This window comes from Orbicella franksi, chromosome 13, assembly GCF_964199315.1.
Source record: "Orbicella franksi chromosome 13, jaOrbFran1.1, whole genome shotgun sequence".
In the NCBI taxonomy this organism is placed as follows: Eukaryota; Metazoa; Cnidaria; class Anthozoa; order Scleractinia; family Merulinidae; genus Orbicella; species Orbicella franksi.
Window position 1 is genome coordinate 6,722,949 of NC_138157.1, and position 21,158 is coordinate 6,744,106.

General features: G+C 42.1%; 5 protein-coding genes and 1 pseudogene across 8 annotated transcripts in view; 4 read left to right on the forward strand and 2 right to left on the reverse strand.

Annotated features, from left to right (window-relative positions):
* LOC145466725 (uncharacterized) overlaps window positions 1-21,158 on the reverse strand; it is a 69,601-nt gene that overhangs the window by 15,849 nt on the left and 32,594 nt on the right. The window lies entirely within an intron of this gene.
* Window positions 40-2,458, forward strand: LOC145465282 (histamine H2 receptor-like). Its single transcript, XM_081449059.1, has one exon. It carries the CDS (start codon window positions 283-285, stop codon window positions 1,261-1,263), a length of 981 nt encoding a protein of 326 aa, XP_081305185.1. The 5' UTR covers window positions 40-282; the 3' UTR covers window positions 1,264-2,458.
* On the forward strand, window positions 3,736-10,367 carry LOC145465283 (histamine H2 receptor-like). Its single transcript, XM_081449060.1, has one exon. It carries the CDS (start codon window positions 7,512-7,514, stop codon window positions 8,484-8,486), a length of 975 nt encoding a protein of 324 aa, XP_081305186.1. The 5' UTR covers window positions 3,736-7,511; the 3' UTR covers window positions 8,487-10,367.
* On the forward strand, window positions 10,511-12,413 carry LOC145465746 (trace amine-associated receptor 5-like; annotated as a pseudogene). Its single transcript, XR_014041688.1, has 2 exons — window positions 10,511-10,611; window positions 10,700-12,413. The product of XR_014041688.1 is annotated as a trace amine-associated receptor 5-like (transcript).
* On the forward strand, window positions 14,925-17,851 carry LOC145465563 (adenosine receptor A2a-like). Its single transcript, XM_081449337.1, has 3 exons — window positions 14,925-17,641; window positions 17,698-17,794; window positions 17,825-17,851. The coding sequence occupies exon 1, from the start codon at window positions 15,037-15,039 to the stop codon at window positions 16,009-16,011; it is 975 nt and encodes a 324-aa protein (XP_081305463.1). The 5' UTR covers window positions 14,925-15,036; the 3' UTR covers window positions 16,012-17,641; window positions 17,698-17,794; window positions 17,825-17,851.
* LOC145465561 (uncharacterized) lies at window positions 19,940-21,016 on the reverse strand. Its single transcript, XM_081449336.1, has one exon. The coding sequence runs from the start codon at window positions 21,014-21,016 to the stop codon at window positions 19,967-19,969; it is 1,050 nt and encodes a 349-aa protein (XP_081305462.1). The 3' UTR covers window positions 19,940-19,966.

Genomic DNA, 21,158 nt, shown 5'->3' on the forward strand with positions numbered 1-21,158 from the left:
ACTCTTAGTGCATGTTATAAGCATTCGTGCCTGTAACAAATTACCCACTCCCCCCTCGCTCAAAAGCCAAATGGTCCACCCGCAAGTTATTGAGACAGCTGGGACAAAAAATTTTCATATCTATTATGAATTAGCATCAATTCTGTTTATTGCATGTTGTTTAAGTCTGCTCGTTTTAAGATAGAGAAACACTTCTAAATGTATTGAGAACAAGGAAAGATCAATGGTTCAATTTAACCACTCTCAACTAATGACTTGCGACGGTTAAACCAAGCAACAAACATGGCAGAACCATCGAAAGAGATTTCCGTTTCTCTTAGTATTCTCTCGGTTATTATCGTTGTGGCAAATTGTTCCGTTTGCGCTCTGATTTGCTTTAACAAGACTCTACGAACCTACACAAACTGGTTGGTATTGTCACTCGCTGTGTCAGACATCCTTACGGGAGGTGTTTTGCTGCCTACATTACTCATCAAGCCCACATCGCTTGTGACAGACTACTTCATTGCCATAATACTACTCTCTGGCGTCGCTAACATTTGCGCAGCGACTTACGATCGCCATGTTGCCATAATCAAGCCGCTACTTTACCCGTATCTCGCACCGAAGCTTTTCAAAAGGGCCATCGTAGCTTCGTGGCTGATTCCAGCCATATACACCGTACTTCCGTTAGCCTGGGACAAGAATCCCACCAAAACAATCCACATTGTGTACCTTGTTTGCCTGGAAGTCTTTGGCGTTGTCTTGCCTTACATCTTTGTAACCTTCGCCTATGTTCGGATTTTCAGACAAGTGCGACGAAGCTTGACCGTGAGAAAAGACTTTGAATCCGCGAGAGAGCAGAGAAAGGAGCGTCGACGTATCTCATCAGACGCCCAGGTGGTGAAAGTCTTTTGCATAGTCTCCACGGCATTCCTACTCTCTTGGTTGCCGATCTTATACTCAACCACCGTCTATCATGTTTTGAATCGGCGTGACCTTTTTCCTGGTATTTTGGACCCTATTTCGCTTTTCACAGTAGCGACTAGTTCGCTTGTAAATCCACTAATATATGCTTTCCTGAAACCAGATTTCAAAGTGGTCATTCGGTCATTCATTCGAAATTTCTGTCGAATGAATTCTCAGACGAAAGTCGTGACGAAGAAACCAAGCATTCCTCCCTCGTCTCGTCAGGCAAAAACAGAGAAAATAACGAAGCAAAAACACCAGACAATAGGAAAACACAAGAACAATTCATCGTCAGAGTACGACACGAAGTTGTAAAAACACTATGGGACTTCAACACTGGATTTCATGACTGTCTCACTTGTTTGTTGGTTCTCAAAGGCAACAAGGAAGACGCTCGTTATAGAAACGTTTAAATTTCCTGTTAAGTAAACCACGAGTTCAAGTGATAAGGGCCGATTTGAACGGTAAGACTTTGACGCATGCGACAAGCTTACGACAGACCTACGACATGACTTAAGACCATTTACACGCGCACGACATTTTCACAAAGTTAAATATGCAAAAGTTTGCACCGGGATTTACGGAGCGACAGTTCTAAGGGACCGTTCATTTTTTATGAGGGAGGGAGGGGGGGCTGGTGGGATTTGGGAAGCACCATTTAAAAATCGCATGACCCCCCCCTCAGCTTACCAATTTTTTCACATGGCCTCCCCTTATAGCGGACATTTTTTGGGATGACCCCCCCCCCAAAAAAAATTGAACAAACAATATTTAGATTTCAACTTTTTTAATATTTCTCTTAGATCCCCCTACTTCACGTTATTGTGCTCACTGTGAAGACACTGTTTACAATCTCTATTCGACAGAGAGCTGTTGTTTAAAAAACAAATCAAAAGAAAGAGAAGTCAATTTCGGATCTCCTAGTTATGGCTCGCCCTGAGCGTGTGGCATTTGGCCTCTAATTGGCATCTTCCTCATCTGAATTGATGAATGCAAGAGTGACGTCACTTGAGTCATCTTCTCCCCCAGAATCAATGGCATCACTGTCATACTCATCATTGTCACTTTCATCCGTTTCACTGCTGTCAGCACTTGCCCTGTTGTCATTTTGTGTCAATGTCCTGGCATTTCTCAGTGTTGGTTGGCCAGCTCTGAGAGGACTCTTCTGCTGCAAGCATGAATGTCTTACAATTGCCTTTACTTTCTCACTCTTGCTGCTTTTCAAATGCTGCTTCAACCCGTGGTGGTTTGAGTACTTGTTTAGTTCTGGAACACGTAGCTCAGTTTTAAGCTTGGTTAGATCTTCGCACAACTCAGTCCAAGGATAATCCTCCTCCCTACTTAACTTTGCCTTTTCTTCTGCTCTCTTTTTCCTTTTAAATTCCAGGACTTCAAGATGCTGAAGATAATCCACCACAAACTTCGATTTGACAATAAACTTATCTGCAAATAGAGCAACGCTCTCTGGGTCAGATAAAACCAGCCTGCCACTTCCATGCTCGTTCTTCTTTATATTGCTAATCCAATCGGGGACAGAGCGCATTACTACATGAGCATCATGAAAGAGGCTCATTCCAAAATGCGCAATAATGGCGAAAGCGACGAGTCGTTTAAGAAAAGGTTTACAGCTGAACGATCCAGGCAGTTTGACATCTTACAAGCAAAAGAAGCAATTTTTCTAGGTGCGGATGGCTGTTCAGAAAGGGCGAGTGAGTTTTCCATGCAAGGGTACCAGTTGAAGCCCAGTGATGGAAGAAAACTGAACTTCTCCATCAAAGAGCACAGAGCAATGGTGGAAAAGTTGAATGTCATATTGAAAGATGTAAAGGAACACGATTCCACACTCTTTCAGTCCAATGGGCTTGCTTTAAAGCAGGGCGAAGAATTTGCCCACAGTTTTAATGTAAAACAGATCAAATGTACAGAAGCTAAGTTGACGAAGGTCACGCAGGACATGGAAGCACTAGAAAATAAGAAGAGCAATTATAACAGCATACTCAAAGGCATACTCAAACAGCACATCAACAAAAGGAGAAGGAAAAAAGAAAACCGCAGAAAGTCAAATGAAAGAAAGAGTAAGCGGACTGAAAACAACGTCCAACGAGTTTATGGAATCTGTGTTGGAAACCCGCTAGGAAATGATCTTCCACAATGCCTTGTGTACCCTCCTAGAACGGCCGTCCCGGTAGAGTGTCTTAAAGTTGAGGATGTTGCCACGTCGATATTTAGAAGAGATGGGCCATACATCGCACAGCTCTTGGAAGGGAATTATTTCACCAATGCTGCAAGAAGCAGAATCACCACCAACCTTGAGCGGGAAGTCAGAGATTATGTTTACACCTTCATGTACCCTGAAGAGTACACTCTGACGGAAAGCAGTGCTGCTTCTTGCAGCATTGGTGAAAGAGACTCCCATAGCAGCACAAGCGGCGACGAAGAACTCGACGACAGCGGAGATGAAGATGAGTGCCAGTGAAAGTTGCATTCGAAAATAACAGTGTTAAATACTTCTTTTCAGTAGCTACAAATGCTTTTAGTCGCTAATCGTTTTTTTAAAGCAGAAGGAAAGTTTGTAATAAATTTGTATCCTGCCTTCTATGTTTATTCTATAGCAATTTTTTTGATATTCAAACATTATGCCATTTTAAAGTTTTACTAAAATATTTCACGTGACCCCCCCTTTTTCCCTTATTTTTTTGGGATGGCCCCCCCTCGAAAGCCATTTTTTTTCGCATGGCCTCCCCCCCAAATCCCACCAGCCCCCCCTACCTTATAAAAAATGAACGGTCCCTAACAAACGGTAAACAAATATTTTAGCTGTCCTGCGCTTTGAAAAAACTTTCTAACGAGATGTTTTTCGCTTTAATCTGTTCAGTACTTTTCGTGAAACGACTTCATGTGAATAAGTCAACAACAACTTCGTCCGCCATTTTGACGCAAGAAAACTTCTCCTTCGTCCCCTACTCAGTAGAAATTTGTCACAAAATACATCATTTCCCATCGATTTCGGCTACGATTGTCGCAGCGTTTTAAAACATGTTTTAAAATCCTACGACAATTTTTTTGACGAACACAACAGTCGTAAGCGAGTTTTAGGTTTGATTTACACGAAATAATTCATGTCGTAGGCCTGTCGTAAACTTGTCGCACGCGACAAAGTCGTACCTGTAAATCGGCCCTAACAGGGAGTTTAAGAGAACCACAACGGCAAAAGCAACAGTAACGTCGCTAAACAAAAAATTCAATGAGCAAAACAATGTCTGCGCACGTGCGCTGTAATTCTTGGTACATTTCTTTTCCGTCCTCTGTAAAACAACAACGTGGAATGACCAAAGTCTGCGTTGTCTGAAGAACATGAACCACCGATGGCTAATTCTTTAAGTTCAGTTCTAAGACTATTCCCAATTTAACACTCAGTTTCGAGACAGAGAAAACCAACGGCGTTTTCACTCTGAAAACACATCGAATGTTTTTCGTCCACACTACGCCGGAGATATTTGAAAACGCTTGAACTCTCACCGGTCATTTTGGAGTTTTGCTTGAGGAAAACTCACCACGCAGGGAAATCATATGATTATCGAAACGTCATCGTTTTCGAAAAGCTACGTTTTCGAGATGTTTCCCGTCCACGCCGGCGTTTTCAAATACCTCCGGTTTGAAGAGCGTTTTCGAAACGCTCCGTGACGGATCAGTCTGGACGGTTGGCCTAACCGTAGAAATAAAGTTGCGTTTCCAAATGTCTCCCTGGTACCATGACAAACATCCCATCTTTCCTATCTAAGCCATTTTAAAACATAAATAAGTAGTCTCTATGAGAAGAAAAATGCTGTTTACTACTTTCAAATATATTCAAGTTTTTAAAATATGCAAATTAGACAAGTGATGACGTCATACACTCAAGCAAATTTTCATCAAGTATAATGAAGAAAGATATCTCAGTCAATTTGAATCAGAAATGTTTGATTCTTTGCAGTAAGATTCTACTAAATTAAAATGCTCCAGAATACGAGCTTGACAGTTCTGTTACCATGGCAACATACTGGGTTCCAGACCTCCCCAATATTAATGGCTTTTCTGGCCACCTTTGGCATTCCATTTTGATATTTGATAATGGTGCCTCATACGCATGATCCAGCGAGCATATAAATATGTTAGGTCGAGTTTATGGCCTTGTTTAATGTTTTTTGAGCTGAAAATCACTAAAATATTGAAATCAAGTGGTGGGGACTGCAAAAGAGTGAGTTCCCATGGGAAGATAATTTTTTTATTGCCGTGGGTGTGTTGCCTGTAGAACTATTAGCCTACCAAGTTTCAGTGGTCTGTGCTGGAAATTCACCAAGGTAGTTCTATAGATCGTTTTCATGCGACGTCATCATTTTCTAAAATCGAAAACTAAAGAGCCACCAAAGTTTTTATCTCCGTCAGGCTTAAGAGGGGGTAAATTTTATATCTGTTTACAAGTTTGCACCTCAATAGTGTCCTTCGTTTGAAAACCAGCGTATTTTGAATTTCAGAGTTATGGTGGTGCGTGACAGAAAGATACAATCGCGTTGGTCGAAATTATTTTTAGCTTTTTTAGAAGTTAGAGCATTAGGAAAAGTGCTTATGTAAATGTTTGTTTGTTCAGTACAGATAATCAGTCGCCTAGATGGCCAAAGTAATTTCTAGATGTTTACACTATTTTCCGGCCGCCATATTGGTGCACCACAGAGGTACTGGGCTCTGTAAATTTCTGCGAAACATTTCGACAATATCTGCAGTCTGGGAAAACGTACAAACCTCAAACTTAGAGAAGTGTCTTCTCTAGCTATTTCCTATAAGATCACAATTTCTTGACTTTATCCACTGTATGGTTTTCGATTTATTTTTTTATTGCGTGACAGTGAAAACGATCTATTTATATACTTGATATAATATTGGGTTGAGTATATGACGTCATCAGTTATCTCATTTGCATTTAATATTACGAGCGTTCGTTTGCCAGTTTGCAATGTTATTTGTCAAAGATTGCCGACTGGCAATCGAAAGCTCGTAACTCTAAACTGTTTTAACCGGACAATGTTTTTCAAATTTGCTTAATGTCTTCTCTCGTTACTCGTCTATTTTTAAAAATACCAGTTTGGTCACGATTTTTCAGCTGCGGAACATGATAACACTCTCCTGACTGCAGCTTCACTGCGATACGATATTACGGCAGTCAAAAACCAAATCAAAAGAACAGGAAGTTATTCTTCCTCAGTTTGTCCATTCTACACCGGTCTAATGAAATAACAGGAGATCGACTGTAAACAACGAAGCCGAGAACGATGACTAAAGCCGTTCCGAGTAGCGGAATGGCTCAAAAAGGATTACACCTAGCGACACGCGAAATGTTCGGTTTCTACGTTTTCCGCAGAACGTGGACCCCCACGGTGAATTTCCTAAGTTCCTAATGGTCTTATGTGCAAGTTAAACAATCCCCATTGAATAAATGGTGTGCTTGGTGTACGTTGTAGCGCCTTATATCTTTAAAAACTCTCACTATGTTCGGATTTTCAGACAAGTGCCACGAAGCGTAACAAAGACTTCGAATACGTGAGAGAACAGACAAAAGAGCGTCGACGTATCTCATCAGACGCCTACGTGGCTCAAGTCTTTTGCAGTCTCAACAGCATTCATACTCTCTTGTTTTCCGATCTTGTACTTGACGACCGTTAACAGTGTTTTCAATCGGCCTGACCTTCTTCCTGGTGTTTTGTTCACTATTTCGCTTTTCACACTAACGACTAGTTCCCTTGTAAATCCACTTATACATGCTTTTCTAAAACCGGATTTCAGAGTCGTCATTCGGAATTTCTGTCAACGAATTCTCAGATGGAAGGCTTGTCGAAGAAACGAAGCCAAGCAGGAAAAGAGAAAAACACCGAGCATAGAGACCAGACAATAGCAAAACTCCAGAGCAATTCATCGTCAGAGTATGACACTAACTTGTAGGAATACTCTGGGTCTTCGACACAGGATTTCACGACTTACTAACTGCGTTGTTGTTCTCATGAGAAGAACGACGCTCGCTAGAGGACGGTTTAACTTCCTGTCAAGTCACCCACGAGCTGAACGTCAGTAACGGTAATAAATTTAACAAATTGACGTCAGCTTTCCATGCGTCTGTCCTGTTACTGCTCATGAATTTCATCACTGTCAAAGTGGCTACGAGGCGACAGCCGAGCGGATCCGTAGACTACTTTGACAATGTTTTGACAAAATTCATTGTCAATAACAGGACAGATGCATGAAAAACTGACGTCAATTTGTTTTTTTTTACGATAACAAACATTCGTGCCTGTACCAAATCACCCATTCTCCCACCTCGCTCAAAAGCCAAATGATTTACACCCAAGTTAATAAGACAGCTCCAACAAAAAAAATGTCATATCTATTATGAATTAGCATGAATTCTGTAAATTGCATCCGCTCGTTTTAGGATAAAGAAACACATCTAAATGTATCGAGAACAAGGAAAAATCAATGGTCCAATTTAACCACTCTCAACTAATGACTGGAGGCGGTTAAACCAAGCAACAAACATGGCCGAGCCACCCGAGAAGATTTACGTTTCTGTTTCTCTTAGTATTCTCTCGGTTATTATCGTGGGGGCAAATTGTTCCGTTTGCGCTCTGATTTGCTTTAACAAGACTCTACGAACCTACACAAACTGGTTGGTATTGTCACTCGCTGTGTCAGACATCCTTACGGGAGGTGTTTTGCTGCCTATATTACTCATCAAGCCCACATCACTTGTGACAGACTACTTCATTGCCATAATACTACTCTCTGGCGTCGCTAACATTTGCGCAGCGACTTACGATCGCCATGTTGCCATAATCAAGCCGCTACTTTACCCGTATCTCGCACCGAAGCTTTTCAAAAGGGCCATCGTAGCTTCGTGGCTGATTCCAGCCATATACACCGTACTTCCGTTAGCCTGGGACAAGAATCCCACCAAAACAATCCACATTGTGTACCTTGTTTGCCTGGAAGTCTTTGGCGTTGTCTTGCCTTACATCTTTGTAACCTTCGCCTATGTTCGGATTTTCAGACAAGTGCGACGAAGCTTGACCGTGAGAAAAGACTTTGAATCCGCGAGAGAGCAGAGAAAGGAGCGTCGACGTATCTCATCAGACGCCCAGGTGGTGAAAGTCTTTTGCATAGTCTCCACGGCATTCCTACTCTCTTGGTTGCCGATCTTATACTCAACCACCTCCTACAGTGTTTTGGATCGGCCTGACCTTCTTCCTGGTGTTTTGGACACAATTTCGCTTTTCACAGTAGCGACTAGTTCGATTGTAAATCCACTAATATATGCTTTCTTAAAACCGGATTTCAGAGTCATCATTCGGAATTTCTGTCGAAAGCTTTGTCAGACGAACGTCGTGACGAAGAAACCAAGCATTCCTCCCTCGTCTCGTTGGGCAAAAACAGAGAAAAAGACGAAACAAAACGACCAGACAATAGAAAAACACGAGAGGAATTCATCGTCAGAGTATGACACGAAGTTGTAAAAATACTCCGAGACTTCAACACAGGATTTCACGACCGTCTCACTTGTTTGTTGGTTCTCAAAGACACCCACGAGTGAACAGTCAACAGTGTTTTCAATCGCCCTGACCTTCTTCCTGGTGCTTTGTTCACTATTTCGCTTTTCACACTAGCGACTAGTTCGCTTGTAAATCCACTTATACATGCTTCCCTAAAACCGGATGTCAGAGTCGTCATTCCGAATTTCTGTCAACGAATTCTCAGATGGAAGGCTTGTCGAAGAAACGAAGCCAGGCAGGAAAAGAGAAAAACACCGAGCATAGAGACCAGACAATAGCAAAACTCCAGAGCAATTTATCGTCCGACTATGACACGAACTTGAAGGAATACTCTGGGTCTTCTACACAGGATTTCACGACTTACTAACTCCCTTGTTGTTCTCATGAGAAGAAGAACGAAGAAGAAGAACGCTAAAGGGCGGTTTAAACTTCCTGTCAAGTCACCCACGAACTGAACGTCGGTAACGGTAATAAATTTAACAAATTGACGTCAGTTTTCCATGCGTCTGTCCTGTTATTGATCATGAATTTCGTCATAACATTGTCAAAGTAGCTGTGGATCACGAGGCGACAGCCGAGTAAAACCAAAGACTACTGACAATGTTATGACGAAATTCATTGTCAATAACAGGACAGACGCACGAAAAACTGACGTCAATTTGTTTTTTAACGATAACAAATTGTCAAATTGTCCGCTTTCGCTCCTTGATGCATCGCATAAATTATAACTTCATGTGTCTGTCCGCATATTGACAATGAAAATTAGCCACTGTGCGCGCGAGAATTTGTGCAGTTATCGTAAAAATATCATTGAATTACAAACCTTAGCAGTTCGCAGCTAGCACAGCTATTCTGGGCGAGCTGTTATTACTTTAACAGTATTGTTTAGTTAAGTTAAAAGAGAGAATAAGATAAAAAAAGTAGGAAATTAAAGAAATCATTTGAGTAGATAAACAAAATTAAACCAAAATATTATCCATAACACATAATGTAGAAATTAAGTAGCGAAACGTGGTTGTTGACATAAGACAGTGCAGGCAGAGCGAGTTAATGATAATTGAGAACGAAATGGTTAAAAGAGGCTCTATACTAATACTAATTAAAGAGGAAATACTAATTAAAGAGCGAGAGATACTTAGAGATTTCAATATAGCGCATATAAACAATCATCTCAATTTCGAGAGTTTCCAAGCGTACTTTACTCAATTCTCGTTTGTCTTCCTTAATTCACCGTTTGTAGCAGCTCTCTACTTCTACCCATACTAACTTTCCGGCTTGTCTTTTTGAATGAAAAACAAAAATTCGGTCAATACGGCAAGGTCTTGGTTTGAGATTTTCGCCTAAAGACCTCACTCTAGGTTAATAAGTGGTTAAAACTGGAAACATGAAAAGTTCGCCGTTGCGGTCGACGTTCACTTATAATAATTTGCGAAAGAGAAAACAATTTTGTGGCAGAAGAAAACTGAAATGGTTCTCTAGATAGCATTCTTAAGGCTGGTTTCATATGGTAGCTACCCTCGCTGCGATCGCAATAGCTAAACTCGAGCGATGCTTATAAATTCGCTTTCGTGACGGTTAGTGTGGACGGTAGACCTAGCCGTAGAAATAAAGTTGCGTTTTCAAACTCCTTGGCGTAGTGTCGACAGGGCGTAACACCATAGCAGACACAACGACGAGCTGCTCGTGAGCTCAAATATTTGTTTGGGCAATTGACATAAACTCTTTCTAAGTTTAAAACACATATTTCTAAGTTTAAAACACATATTTTTAAGCCTTTTATGGATCAAGACCGTATCAATCATGTATGTACCGTAAATTAGGTTCAATTTTTTGCTTGTTTGTTTGTTGTTGTTGCTCTTCTTTTTAAAAGCTTGTTTTTACATAATCTCCAGAATGGCTGTAATTTTGGAAACTAGCGAACAGCTAAGTGTGTACTTGTCCACGTTAAATAAAGTATCTCTATGTATTTCTATGTCTAATGTAAATGTTTAGTATTTAAAGTACAATTTTATGAATAGCTGTATTTTATATGTAAATGCTGATCGCCAGTTAATACCAGTGATCCAGTGATCCCTGATTGGCCTTTCAGGTTAAATAAAGTCTTTTATTTATTTATTTTATTTATAATAAACACCTGGGAATCCATTAAAATGTAATTTTTGGACTTTCCTGTCAAGTTTTGAAAGAAGATTTTTAATAAGGGGTAAACCATTTGACTTTTGAGGGAAAGCGTGGGTGATTTTGACCAAAAAAATTATAGATATGCAGTCATGTTTGTACCAAAAAAAAAATTCATGCAACAAAAAAAGATTCGCACACGTTCAGTGAGCCGAAAAAAAGCATGGCAAACACGTCCCCCCCAGCCCCTCAAAATACTCCTAGTGCATGTTACAAACATTAGTGCCTGTAACAAATCACCCATCCCCCCTCGCTCAAAAGCCAAATGATCTACCCCCAACTGGGTTAGTGAGACAGCTGCGACAAAAAATTGTCACATCTATTGTTAACTGGCATGAATTCTGTCAATTGCATCCGCTTGTTTTAGGATAAAGAAACACATCTAAATGTATTGAGAACAAGGAAAGATCAATGGTTCAATTTAACCACTCCCAACTAATGACTTGAGACGATTAAACCAAGCAACAAACATGGTCGAACCATCGAAGGAGATTTACGTTTCTGTTTCTCTTGGTATTCTCTCGGTTGTTATCGTGGTGGCAAATTGTTCCGTTTGCGCTCTGGTTTGCTTTAACAAGACTCTACGAACCTACACAAACTGGCTGCTATTGTCATTCGCTGGGTCAGACACCCTAACAGGAGGTGTTTTGCTACCTATATTACTCATCAAGCCCACATCGCTTCTGACAGACTACTTCATTGCCATAATACTACTCTCTGGCGTCGCTAACATTTGCGCAGTGACTTACGATCGCTATGTTGCTATAATCAAGCCGCTACTTTACCCGTGTCTCGCGCCGAAGCTTTTCAAGAGAGCCATCGTAGTTTCGTGGCTGATTCCAACCATATACACCGTACTTCCGTTAGCCTGGGACAAGAATCCCACCAAAACAATTCACATTGTGTACCTTGTTTGCTTGGAGTTCTTTGGCGTGGTCGTGCCTTATATCTTTGTAACCTTCGCCTACGTTCGGATTTTCAGAAAAGTGCGATACAGCCTAACGATGAGGGAAGACTTTGAATCCGCGAGAGAACTTAGAAAGGAGCGTCGACGTATCCCATGGGACGCCCAGGTGGCGAAAGTGTTTTGCAGTCTCCACAGCATTCTTACTCTCTTGGTTGCCGATCTTGTACTTAACTACCGTGAACAGTGTTTTCAATCGGCCTGAACTTGTTCTTGGTGTTTTGGTCACTTTTTCGCTTTTCACACTAGCGACTAGTTCGGTTGTAAATCCACTAATATATGCGTTCCTAAAACCGGATTTCAAAGTGGTCATTCAAAATTTCTGTCGAAAGACTTCTCAGACGAAAGTCGTGACCAAGAAACCAAACATTCCTCCCTCGTCTCGTCGGGCAAAAACAGAGAAAAAAAACGAAGCAGAAAGACCAGACAATAGGAAAACATGAGAGCAATTTATCGTCAGAGTATCACACGAAGTTGTAAAAGTACTCAGGGCGTTCGACACAGGATCTCACGGCTAACTAACTCCTTTGTTGTTCTCAAAAGAAAAAGAAGGACGCTCGCTAAAGGACGGTTTAAACTTCCTGTCAAGTCACCCACGTCAGTAACTAACGTCAGTAACCCACGTCAGTAACGGTAATAAATTTAACAAATTGACGTCAGTTTTTCATGTGTCTGTCCTGTTATTGACCATGAATGTTGTCATAACATTGTCAAAGTGCCTGTGGATCGCGAGGCGATAGCCGAGTGGATCCGCAGAGTACTTTGACAATGTTATGACGAAATTCATTGTCAATAACAGGACAGACGTATGGAAAACTGACGTCAATTTGTTTTTTTTTTTTTACGATAACAAATTGTAAATTGTCCGCTCTCGCTCGTTGACGTATCGCATAAATTATAAATTCATGTGTCTGTCCGTATATTGACAATGAAAATTAGCCAATGAGCGCGCGAGAATTTGTGCAGTTATCGTAAAAATATAATTGAATTATAAGTCTTAGTAGTTCGGAGCTAGCAAAGCTATTCTGGGCGAGCTGCTATTACTTTAACAGTATTATTTAGTTTAGTTAAAATAGAGAATAAGAGAAAAAAAAAAAAAGGAAATTAAAGAAATCATTTCCATTTTGAATAGATAAACAAAATTAAACCAAAATGTTATACATAACACATAATGTAGAAATTAAGTAGCGAAACGTGGTTGTTGACATAAGACAGTAGAGGCAGAGCGAGTTAACAATAATAATTGAGAACGAAATGGTTAAAAGAGGCTCCATACTAATACTAATTAAAGAGCGAGAGATACTTAGAGATTTCAATATAGCGCATATCAACAATCATCTCCTCATTTTCGAGAGTTTGCAAGCATACTCAGGGCTCGAAATTGCGACTCACTGGTCGCTAATGCGACCAAAATTTGAGCACTGGCGACTACATTTTCAGAACTGGTCGCCAGCTGGCGACTCGCGTTTTGTCCGATAACTAAAGAAAACCACGAAACAACTTTTGTTTTTAAATCTTTATATTAGGAAATCAATCAGATATGGTAGCTAGTATACAAGTCACCTTTCCGTTCCCAGTAAAATAATGTCTGAATATTACAAGATAATCGAAAAAATTGAATGTATTTCGACAGGTCGATACTGCGTACTGCGTCCACGGGGCGCCATATTGTTTCAGCGGCTTCTTCCGAAACTGGGATCGCAGGCGCACTTCAACATCATGTGCTCTTCATTTGCCGCGAAAATGGCGGCAGATATCAGTCAGTTGAAGGAATTACGTGAGCTTTTACATGCGGGGAATGAAGATTCAGCCAAAAGGTTAATCCAAACTTTGAATCCTTCGAGGAAAGCAAGACGAAAACAAAGAACGGCATTTCGAAGAAGTAGCAAAGGGAAAATACGCAAGTACCCGTATTTGTCTCGCAATGAAAACCACGGACTTAAAACGTTTTATGCTTCGCTTTATTTAAAATGACTATGGAGACAACCATCACCTTCGGGCCAGAGACATATCACGTGAGAACAACGGTAGCTTCATAACTAAGTGTTACTCGTGTTGTTTCTAATTGTTTTCGCTCTTCAGTTGTGACTTTTCTTGCATGCAAAGTAACGTATAAAATCGTGTTCTTGTATAAGTTATTTATGAAAGAAGTTGGCGACCAAAATTTTTCCGTTAGTCGCCAGCTGGCTCCCGAACGAAAAAGTTAATTTCGAGCCCTGATACTTTACTCAATTCTCGTTTGAAGGGTGTCCTCCTTAATTCAGCGCTTCTAGCAGCTCTCTACTTCTACCCATACTAACTTTCGGGCTAGTCGCATGCACTTTTACACTTTATTCCGACCTTTCTCGAAACAGCTCTATTTTTCAAAGTAGAATAATGTTTGTTTTGAATGAAAAACAACAACTCGGTCAATACGGCAACCTCTTGCTTTGAGATTTTCCCGTAAAGACCTCACGCTAGGTTAATAAGTGGTCAAAACTGGACACATAAAAAGTTCGCCGTTGCGGTCGACGTTCACTTATAATAAATTGCGAAAGAGAAAACAATTTTGTAGCAGAAGAAAGCTGAAATGGTTTTTAAAAGGGTCTCTAGATAGCATTCTTAAGGCTGGTTTCATATGGTAGCTACCCTGGCTGCGATCGCAACAGATAAACTCGAGCGATGCTTATAATTTCGCTATCGTGACTGTTAGTGTAGACGGTAGACCTAACCGTAGAAATAAAGCTGCGTTTTCAAACTCCTCCGGCGTAGTGTGGGCCTGACACGATAGCAGACAGAACGACGAGCTGTTCGTGAGCTCAGATATTTGTTTGGGTAATTGAGACAAACAGATAATAAACCGGCGCCTGGGAATTCATTAAAATGTCATTTTTTTTTTTCCCCTGTCATGTTCTGAAATGAAATTTTTAATAACGGGTGCACCATTTGACTTTTGAGGGAAAGCGTGGGTGATTTTGAAAAAATATAGATATCCTGCAATCATCTATAGACCAAAAAAAAACATTCATGCAACAATGCCGAAAAAAGATTCACACACGTTCAGTGAGCCGAAAAAAAGCATGGCAAACACGTCCCCCCAGTCCCCCCAAAAGACTCTTAGTGCATGTTATAAGCATTCGTGCCTGTAACAAATTACCCACCCCCCTCGCTCAAAAGCCAAATGGTCTACCCCCAAGCTAGTGAGACAGCTGCGACAAAAAATTTTCATATCTATTATGAAGTAGCATCAATTCTGTTTATTGCATGTTGTTTAAGTCTGCTCGTTTTAAGATAGAGAAACACTTCTAAATGTATTGAGAACAAGGCAATGTTAATGGTTCAATTTAACCACTCTCAACTAATGACTTAAGACGGTTAAACCAAGCAACAAACATGGCCGAGCCATCGAAAGAGATTTACGTTTCTGTTTCTCTTGGTATTCTCTCGGTTATTATCGTGGTGGCAAATTGTTCTGTTTGCGCTCTGGTTTGCTTTAACAAGACTCTACGAACGTACACAAACTGGCTGCTATTGTCACTTGCTGTGTCAGACATCCTGACAGGAGGTGTTTTGCTGCCTATATTACTCATCAAGCCCACATCACTTGTGACAGACTACTTCATTGCCATAATACTACTCTCTGGCGTCGCTAACATTTGCGCAGTGACTTACGATCGCTATGTTGCTATAATCAAGCCGCTACTTTACCCGTGTCTCGCGCCGAAGCTTTTCAAGAGAGCCATCGTAGTTTCGTGGCTGATTCCAACCATATACACCGTATTTCCGTTAGCCTGGGACAAGAATCCCACCAAAACAATTCACATTGTGTACCTTGTTTCCTTGGAGCTCTTTGGCGTTGTCTTGCCTTACATTTTTGTAACCTTCGCCTATGTTCGAATTTTCAGAGAAGTGCGACACAGCTTATCGATGAGGAGAGACTTTGAATCCGCGAGAGAGCAGAGAAAGGAGCGTCGATGTATCTCATCGGACACCCAGGTGGCGAAAGTCTTTTGCATAGTCTCCACAGCATTCTTACTCTCTTGGTTGCCGATCTTGTACTTAACTACCTTGAACAGTGTTTTGGATCGGCCTGACCTTCTTCCTGGTGTTTTGAACATTATTTCGCTATTCACAGTAGCCACTAGTTCGCTTGTAAATCCAGTAATATATGCTTTCTTAAAACCGGACTTCAAAGTGGTCATTCGAAATTTCTGTCGAAAGAATTCTCAGACGAAAGTCGTGCCGAAGAAACCAAGCATTCCTCTCTCGTCTCGTTGGGCAAAAACAGAGAAAAAGACGAAGCAAAAAGACCAGACAATAGAAAAACACGAGAGCAATTCATCGTCAGAGTATCACACGAAGTTGTAAAAATACTCCGAGACTTCGACACAGGATTTCACGACCGTCTTCCTTGTTTGTTGGTTCTCAAAGGCAACAAGAAAGACGCTCGATACGGAAACGTTTAAATTTCCTGTTAAGTAATCCACGAGTTGTAGTGATAACAGGAAGTTTAAGAGAACCACAGCGGAATAAGCAACGGTAACGTCGCTAAACAAAAGGTTTCTCACACACCGCTGGGAGCCATGCCAAGCCGAACCAGACAGCCTGACCTTTATTAACATAAGAACATAATTGTCTTACAATGACAAAAAAGTGGCTAGAGAATAATTTCACCTCAACTTAACACATTCTACAAGTACTTCACGGGTAGGGGGTGGGGCATGTCAGGCAATGGCGGATGGCAAAACAAAAACTGAAACCTTACACAAGCCACGTGACCTGAAACCCCCCCGCACACCTGTACCCAGACTCCCAGCCGTGTGTGAGAAAAACGTTTTCCGCTTCTTTCGTTCCTCAGCCAACGGAAAACCACACTTCTCACACACTGCTGGGAGCCATGCCAAGCCGAACCACACAAATGTATAACGCAAAGAGCGCAGAATATAGGAAAACTCAACTCATAACATACTTTCTGCACGCACAAAAAGCTATTTCGATGGCAAAAGTGGACATGTAATGATCGAAATAGAGTTCCTTGAATGTCTAGTAACTAAATACGAGAAACAAGCTGTTGGCATAAACAACATAGAATCAAAGGCAATGTCAATGTCCATTCTTAATTAACTTTGAACAAGTAGAAGCGCGTCTAAGGATTTACATTATTTATGTAAATTGTTTCGAGCCCTCTCACTTTGCCAGCTGTTGGCATAAACAAACAGAATTAAAAAAAAACAATGCCAAAGTCATTCTAAATTGACTTCGTAACAAGTAGAAGCGAGTCTAAAGACTCCTTTACGTAATTGTTCCGAGCCCTTTCACTTCTCCGACCTCCATGTCTCTGGAAGAGTCTGTCTGGCACACCGAGAGCTGCTGCCGCAGAAGCTCCTCCTGAACACAGGCTATGGATTCCAAACTTAGTGGGGTCCAGACCTTCCTTGCCAAGCTCCTTCTTGTTCAGCTTCTTTGCCCGACTGTAAGACATACAGCCTCTTTCCGCAGACGAACTCCTCTCTTGGTATGCAACACGCGTCAAAATAACGGAGAGCCTTTGGAGTGGTTTGCAATTCTCAAGAATTTCTCAAAGATTTTGACTGGGTAAGGGGGTGTACTGCAACGGGCTACAAAAACCCATGACCCCTCGCGGAACTGATCATTCTTCCGTTTTTCCAGAAAAATAGCTACATGGGAATCAGCAAAATAAAAACTGTCTACTGACAAATGGCGCAAGTCATCCCATCGAAGAAAACCAAAGAAACCCAGGGAAAACAAGGCTGCCCGCTGGAGGTCACCAAGGTTACCCTTCTCAAGGCGACTGATCACTTTCCGCACCAGAACAGAAGACAATGGCTCTTTACGTTCAGCTGGTCTGGCAAGAATTCGCCTGGCAGCATCAACCACTTGTTTCACTATCGGATACTTACTCGGCTCCTGATAACCACTCTTTTTATGAACCCAACTCACACTGTACACTGCAGAATTCACCGAAGACACTGACCGGGTCTGCTGAATGAGAGATACAAGCAGCATCATGACGACTGGCCCATGACTTCCAAGATTTATAAGCGCGCAGATAAGTCGCAACTGTTGTAGCAGCGCGATCACGAACCAATACAGCTGGTAATGCCTTTGCTAGCTGTTGCAATTCTGGATGGTCAAAACGATCTGCACGAAATTCAGCTAGAAAGGTGACCTCCTCCACCAAGGGTTGTACAGCTGCAACGCAATGATAAATGCCATAAGAGCAGAGATAAATCCAGTAAGCACACATACCATAAAAGAGGAGTAGATCCGCATGCATGTACACACACTAACACTTGGGTCCATAACAGAAGGATTAAGGAAGCCATGACAGCTTGGAGCCCATAACAGGCCTTAGGAGCCAAAACAGCTGATAATTAAGCCATAACAGCTGGGTAAAAACAAACAGGTGCCCATAACAAGCTTGTAACTCAAACAACAGCAGACATGATGACGTGCATGCCAACAGCCAACAAGGACATGATTGGATCGCCAAGGTATCACCAGCAGCTGTGTCTTGTCGCTAGAATAATGCGTAACATAAGGCAGCAAGCAGGCGTCTAAGTCCCAACATGGGAGCCACAGAAGCAAAGTTGAAGTGCCAGTAGTCCAAATGGTGGCACACCTGTTGTAAAGACACAGCTGGCAGCTGCTCCTGGAATAAAGAGGCCCTCATAAGGTTGGATCCTGAGGGAGGTTGTTACAAACCCCCTCCACGTACCACGCTTGGTAATAGGGACTTTAAGCAAATCGCTACGGCTGGCGCTGATACGGCTGCCGGAAGTAAATTTTCCCCAGAATGAGACACTGCGCATGTACGTCGGTTGCATCCAGCCGTAGCGTGAAATCTGATTACGTGAGTCGGGATGTTTTGCCGTAGTGGCAACAACGTTGGGTTTATTTCGCTTCTCTGGCCCTTTTCAAAGGACATATCGGCATTTTAAGAATTCCATTGAATACTGTATCCTTTAAAGTCAGTTTAAGTCAAAGATTGTGTCAAGGTTGCCTCTCATACGCTTGTAAATCCGTATCCTGAATTTACGATAAGTTGTGGCAAAGGTGTTGGAATGGTGAAGTGAGTCAAGTGAAATATTCGTGTTGAGCACGAGGTTGTTTTTTCTTCGGTCAAGTTTGCTTTTAGGGTTTAGTCAAGATGTTTTATATCTGGATAACTATACGATGCTATTTTGCTTCTTTGAGTATTGATATTTGTGTTCTTCACTCGATATTCTTTGAGATATTTGTCTCTGAAATTATATATTTCATCCACCAAATTGTTACGGTACAAAGTGTATGGCATTCGCTTTCGCTCAGAAATAATCTGCATGTTCCTCCTAGGAAGGCGAATAACGGCCGTCGTCCTTTGAGCGAAGCCATTTCCCTGTAAGAAACTAAATAAAAGAGATTTTTAAACTCCTTAGCCGATGTTTGTTTCATCTTTGCATTTCGCTTTGCTTGCTAAACTTAAAATTTGGCAAACCACCGAGACGTACTATCCCCAGACCTTTTCAGTCACGGCAGCCGTAGTAGCAACAGCCGTAGTGATTTGCTTAAACTCCCTACTAAGTAGGGGCCACCAGGGTGCAGAGTGCCATTCCGGGACTAAGAGGGTTCCATCCTCCCCTCCATCTGACATGGGGCGCAAAACACGAGGAACCAGGTATGGTGGAGGAAACAGCCAATTGTAATCTCCTGCCCATGAGACAGTGAAGGCGTCAACAGCTTCACAACCAGGGTTGAGGAATCTGCTACAAAACCTGTCCAACTGCCTCGTCTTCACACTCGCAAACTGGTCGACCGTGTGAGGACACAAACACTTGTCCAAGTAAGCAAAACATGAAGGATCGAGCTTATAGTCGTTTGAATCCTCAATCCGCGACAGCTCGTCAGCAACCCCATTCAAATCCCTGCTGATCCACTCCACGGTTAGACGAATGTTAAACTCCCTGCACAGCCTAAAGATATTAACTGCCTCATTGCGAAGGTCGGATTTGCGGCTGCCTATCGACAGAATGATCTCAGTGTTCTTATTGTCAGTTCTGTGTAGAACCTCCTTGCCTCTTAGCAGGGGAGCAAAAGACTTCAGAACTAGACCAGTTGCCCGCAGTTCCCGGAAGGAGGAGCTCTTGTTACTCTCATCGACTGACCAACTTCCTACTGCCACTTGTCCCCCAACCTGAACAGCAAATCCGCCCCAACCAGAATCACTAGCATTTGAGTAAGTCAAAACTTCAGGCTTCGGACTAGGAGCCCAAATCGGATAGCCTGTATTACGATAATTCTTCTCCCAGAAAACAATCTCACCTTAGGCATCTGCAGATAACTGGAAAGGGCTGTCCCACGAAGCAGCTTGTAGGATGTCCCGGTATAAGCTTCTAGTCCAAAGGCGTACCACTGGACCCAGCGTCAAACTCATGGAAGCCAGGAGTCCTGTGAACCGGGCTGCCGTGCGTGCAGATACTACAAACTTATGAGCTATAACATCCCTTAGCACATGGTGAAAAGTATCTACCCTTCGTTGGGGGACTTGAAAAGGTCCGGCACGTAAATTCAGGACATAACCCAACAGCTCCCCGGATTGGACTGGTACCCACTGGCTCTTCACATCATTGGCCACAAAACCGCTACGCCGCACATCCGCTTGCACCATGTCCGAAACCCGCTGTGCTTCAGAGAAATCAGAATCCGCCCCTGCACCATCATCTAGGTAAGTAAATAAACGAATTCCGTGCCTTCTCCAGTGCTTCGTCAGGGCTTTTTGGATCTTTGTAAAGATGAAAGGTCCAACTGAAAGGCCGAAAGGCAAAACGGTAAACTTAAAAAACTTACAGGAACCATCAACCGTCCAAGAGCAGCCAAGGAACTTTGTATGCTCTGGAAAAATCTCTAAATGGTGATATCCACTGGTATATTCAAATTTAAAGAACCAGTCACCTTTTTGGAACAAATCAGCTGCTGTACGTATGTCCTCGTACTTGAATTTACATGATCGGAGATGTTGATTGACATAGCGTAAATCCACAATAAGCCTAAGTTTCCCTGAACTGTTCATGGCTACGCTCAATGGACTACGCACAAGAAGGTCCGCAGGACTCCCCTCCACCAATGCACCCGACTTCAGCAATTTAGAAATCTCAGCAGACACAAACTCAGCATTGCATAACGCGCTCCTGTGATTCTGAAAAAACTTCACCTCAGGTAACTCAACAAACGACAAACAATAACCTTCACGAATAACTCTCAGTAGCCAATTACTTACACCGATATTTTGCCAGAAAGCAATGTTCTCTCTCAAGCGAGCTTCGACAACAACACAACTATGATTAACGTCAACAAATAAATCATCTCTGATCATATCATATAAAGAGTCAGACAGACCGCCCGTCACGTGGCTGACTCTGTTTTCCCGCCACTAATGGCGTCGCGTAACTCGCATTACTGCGGTCGAGGATAACCCTCCTTTCCGAAGCACGTGGAATAACTCCTCTAACCTTCGG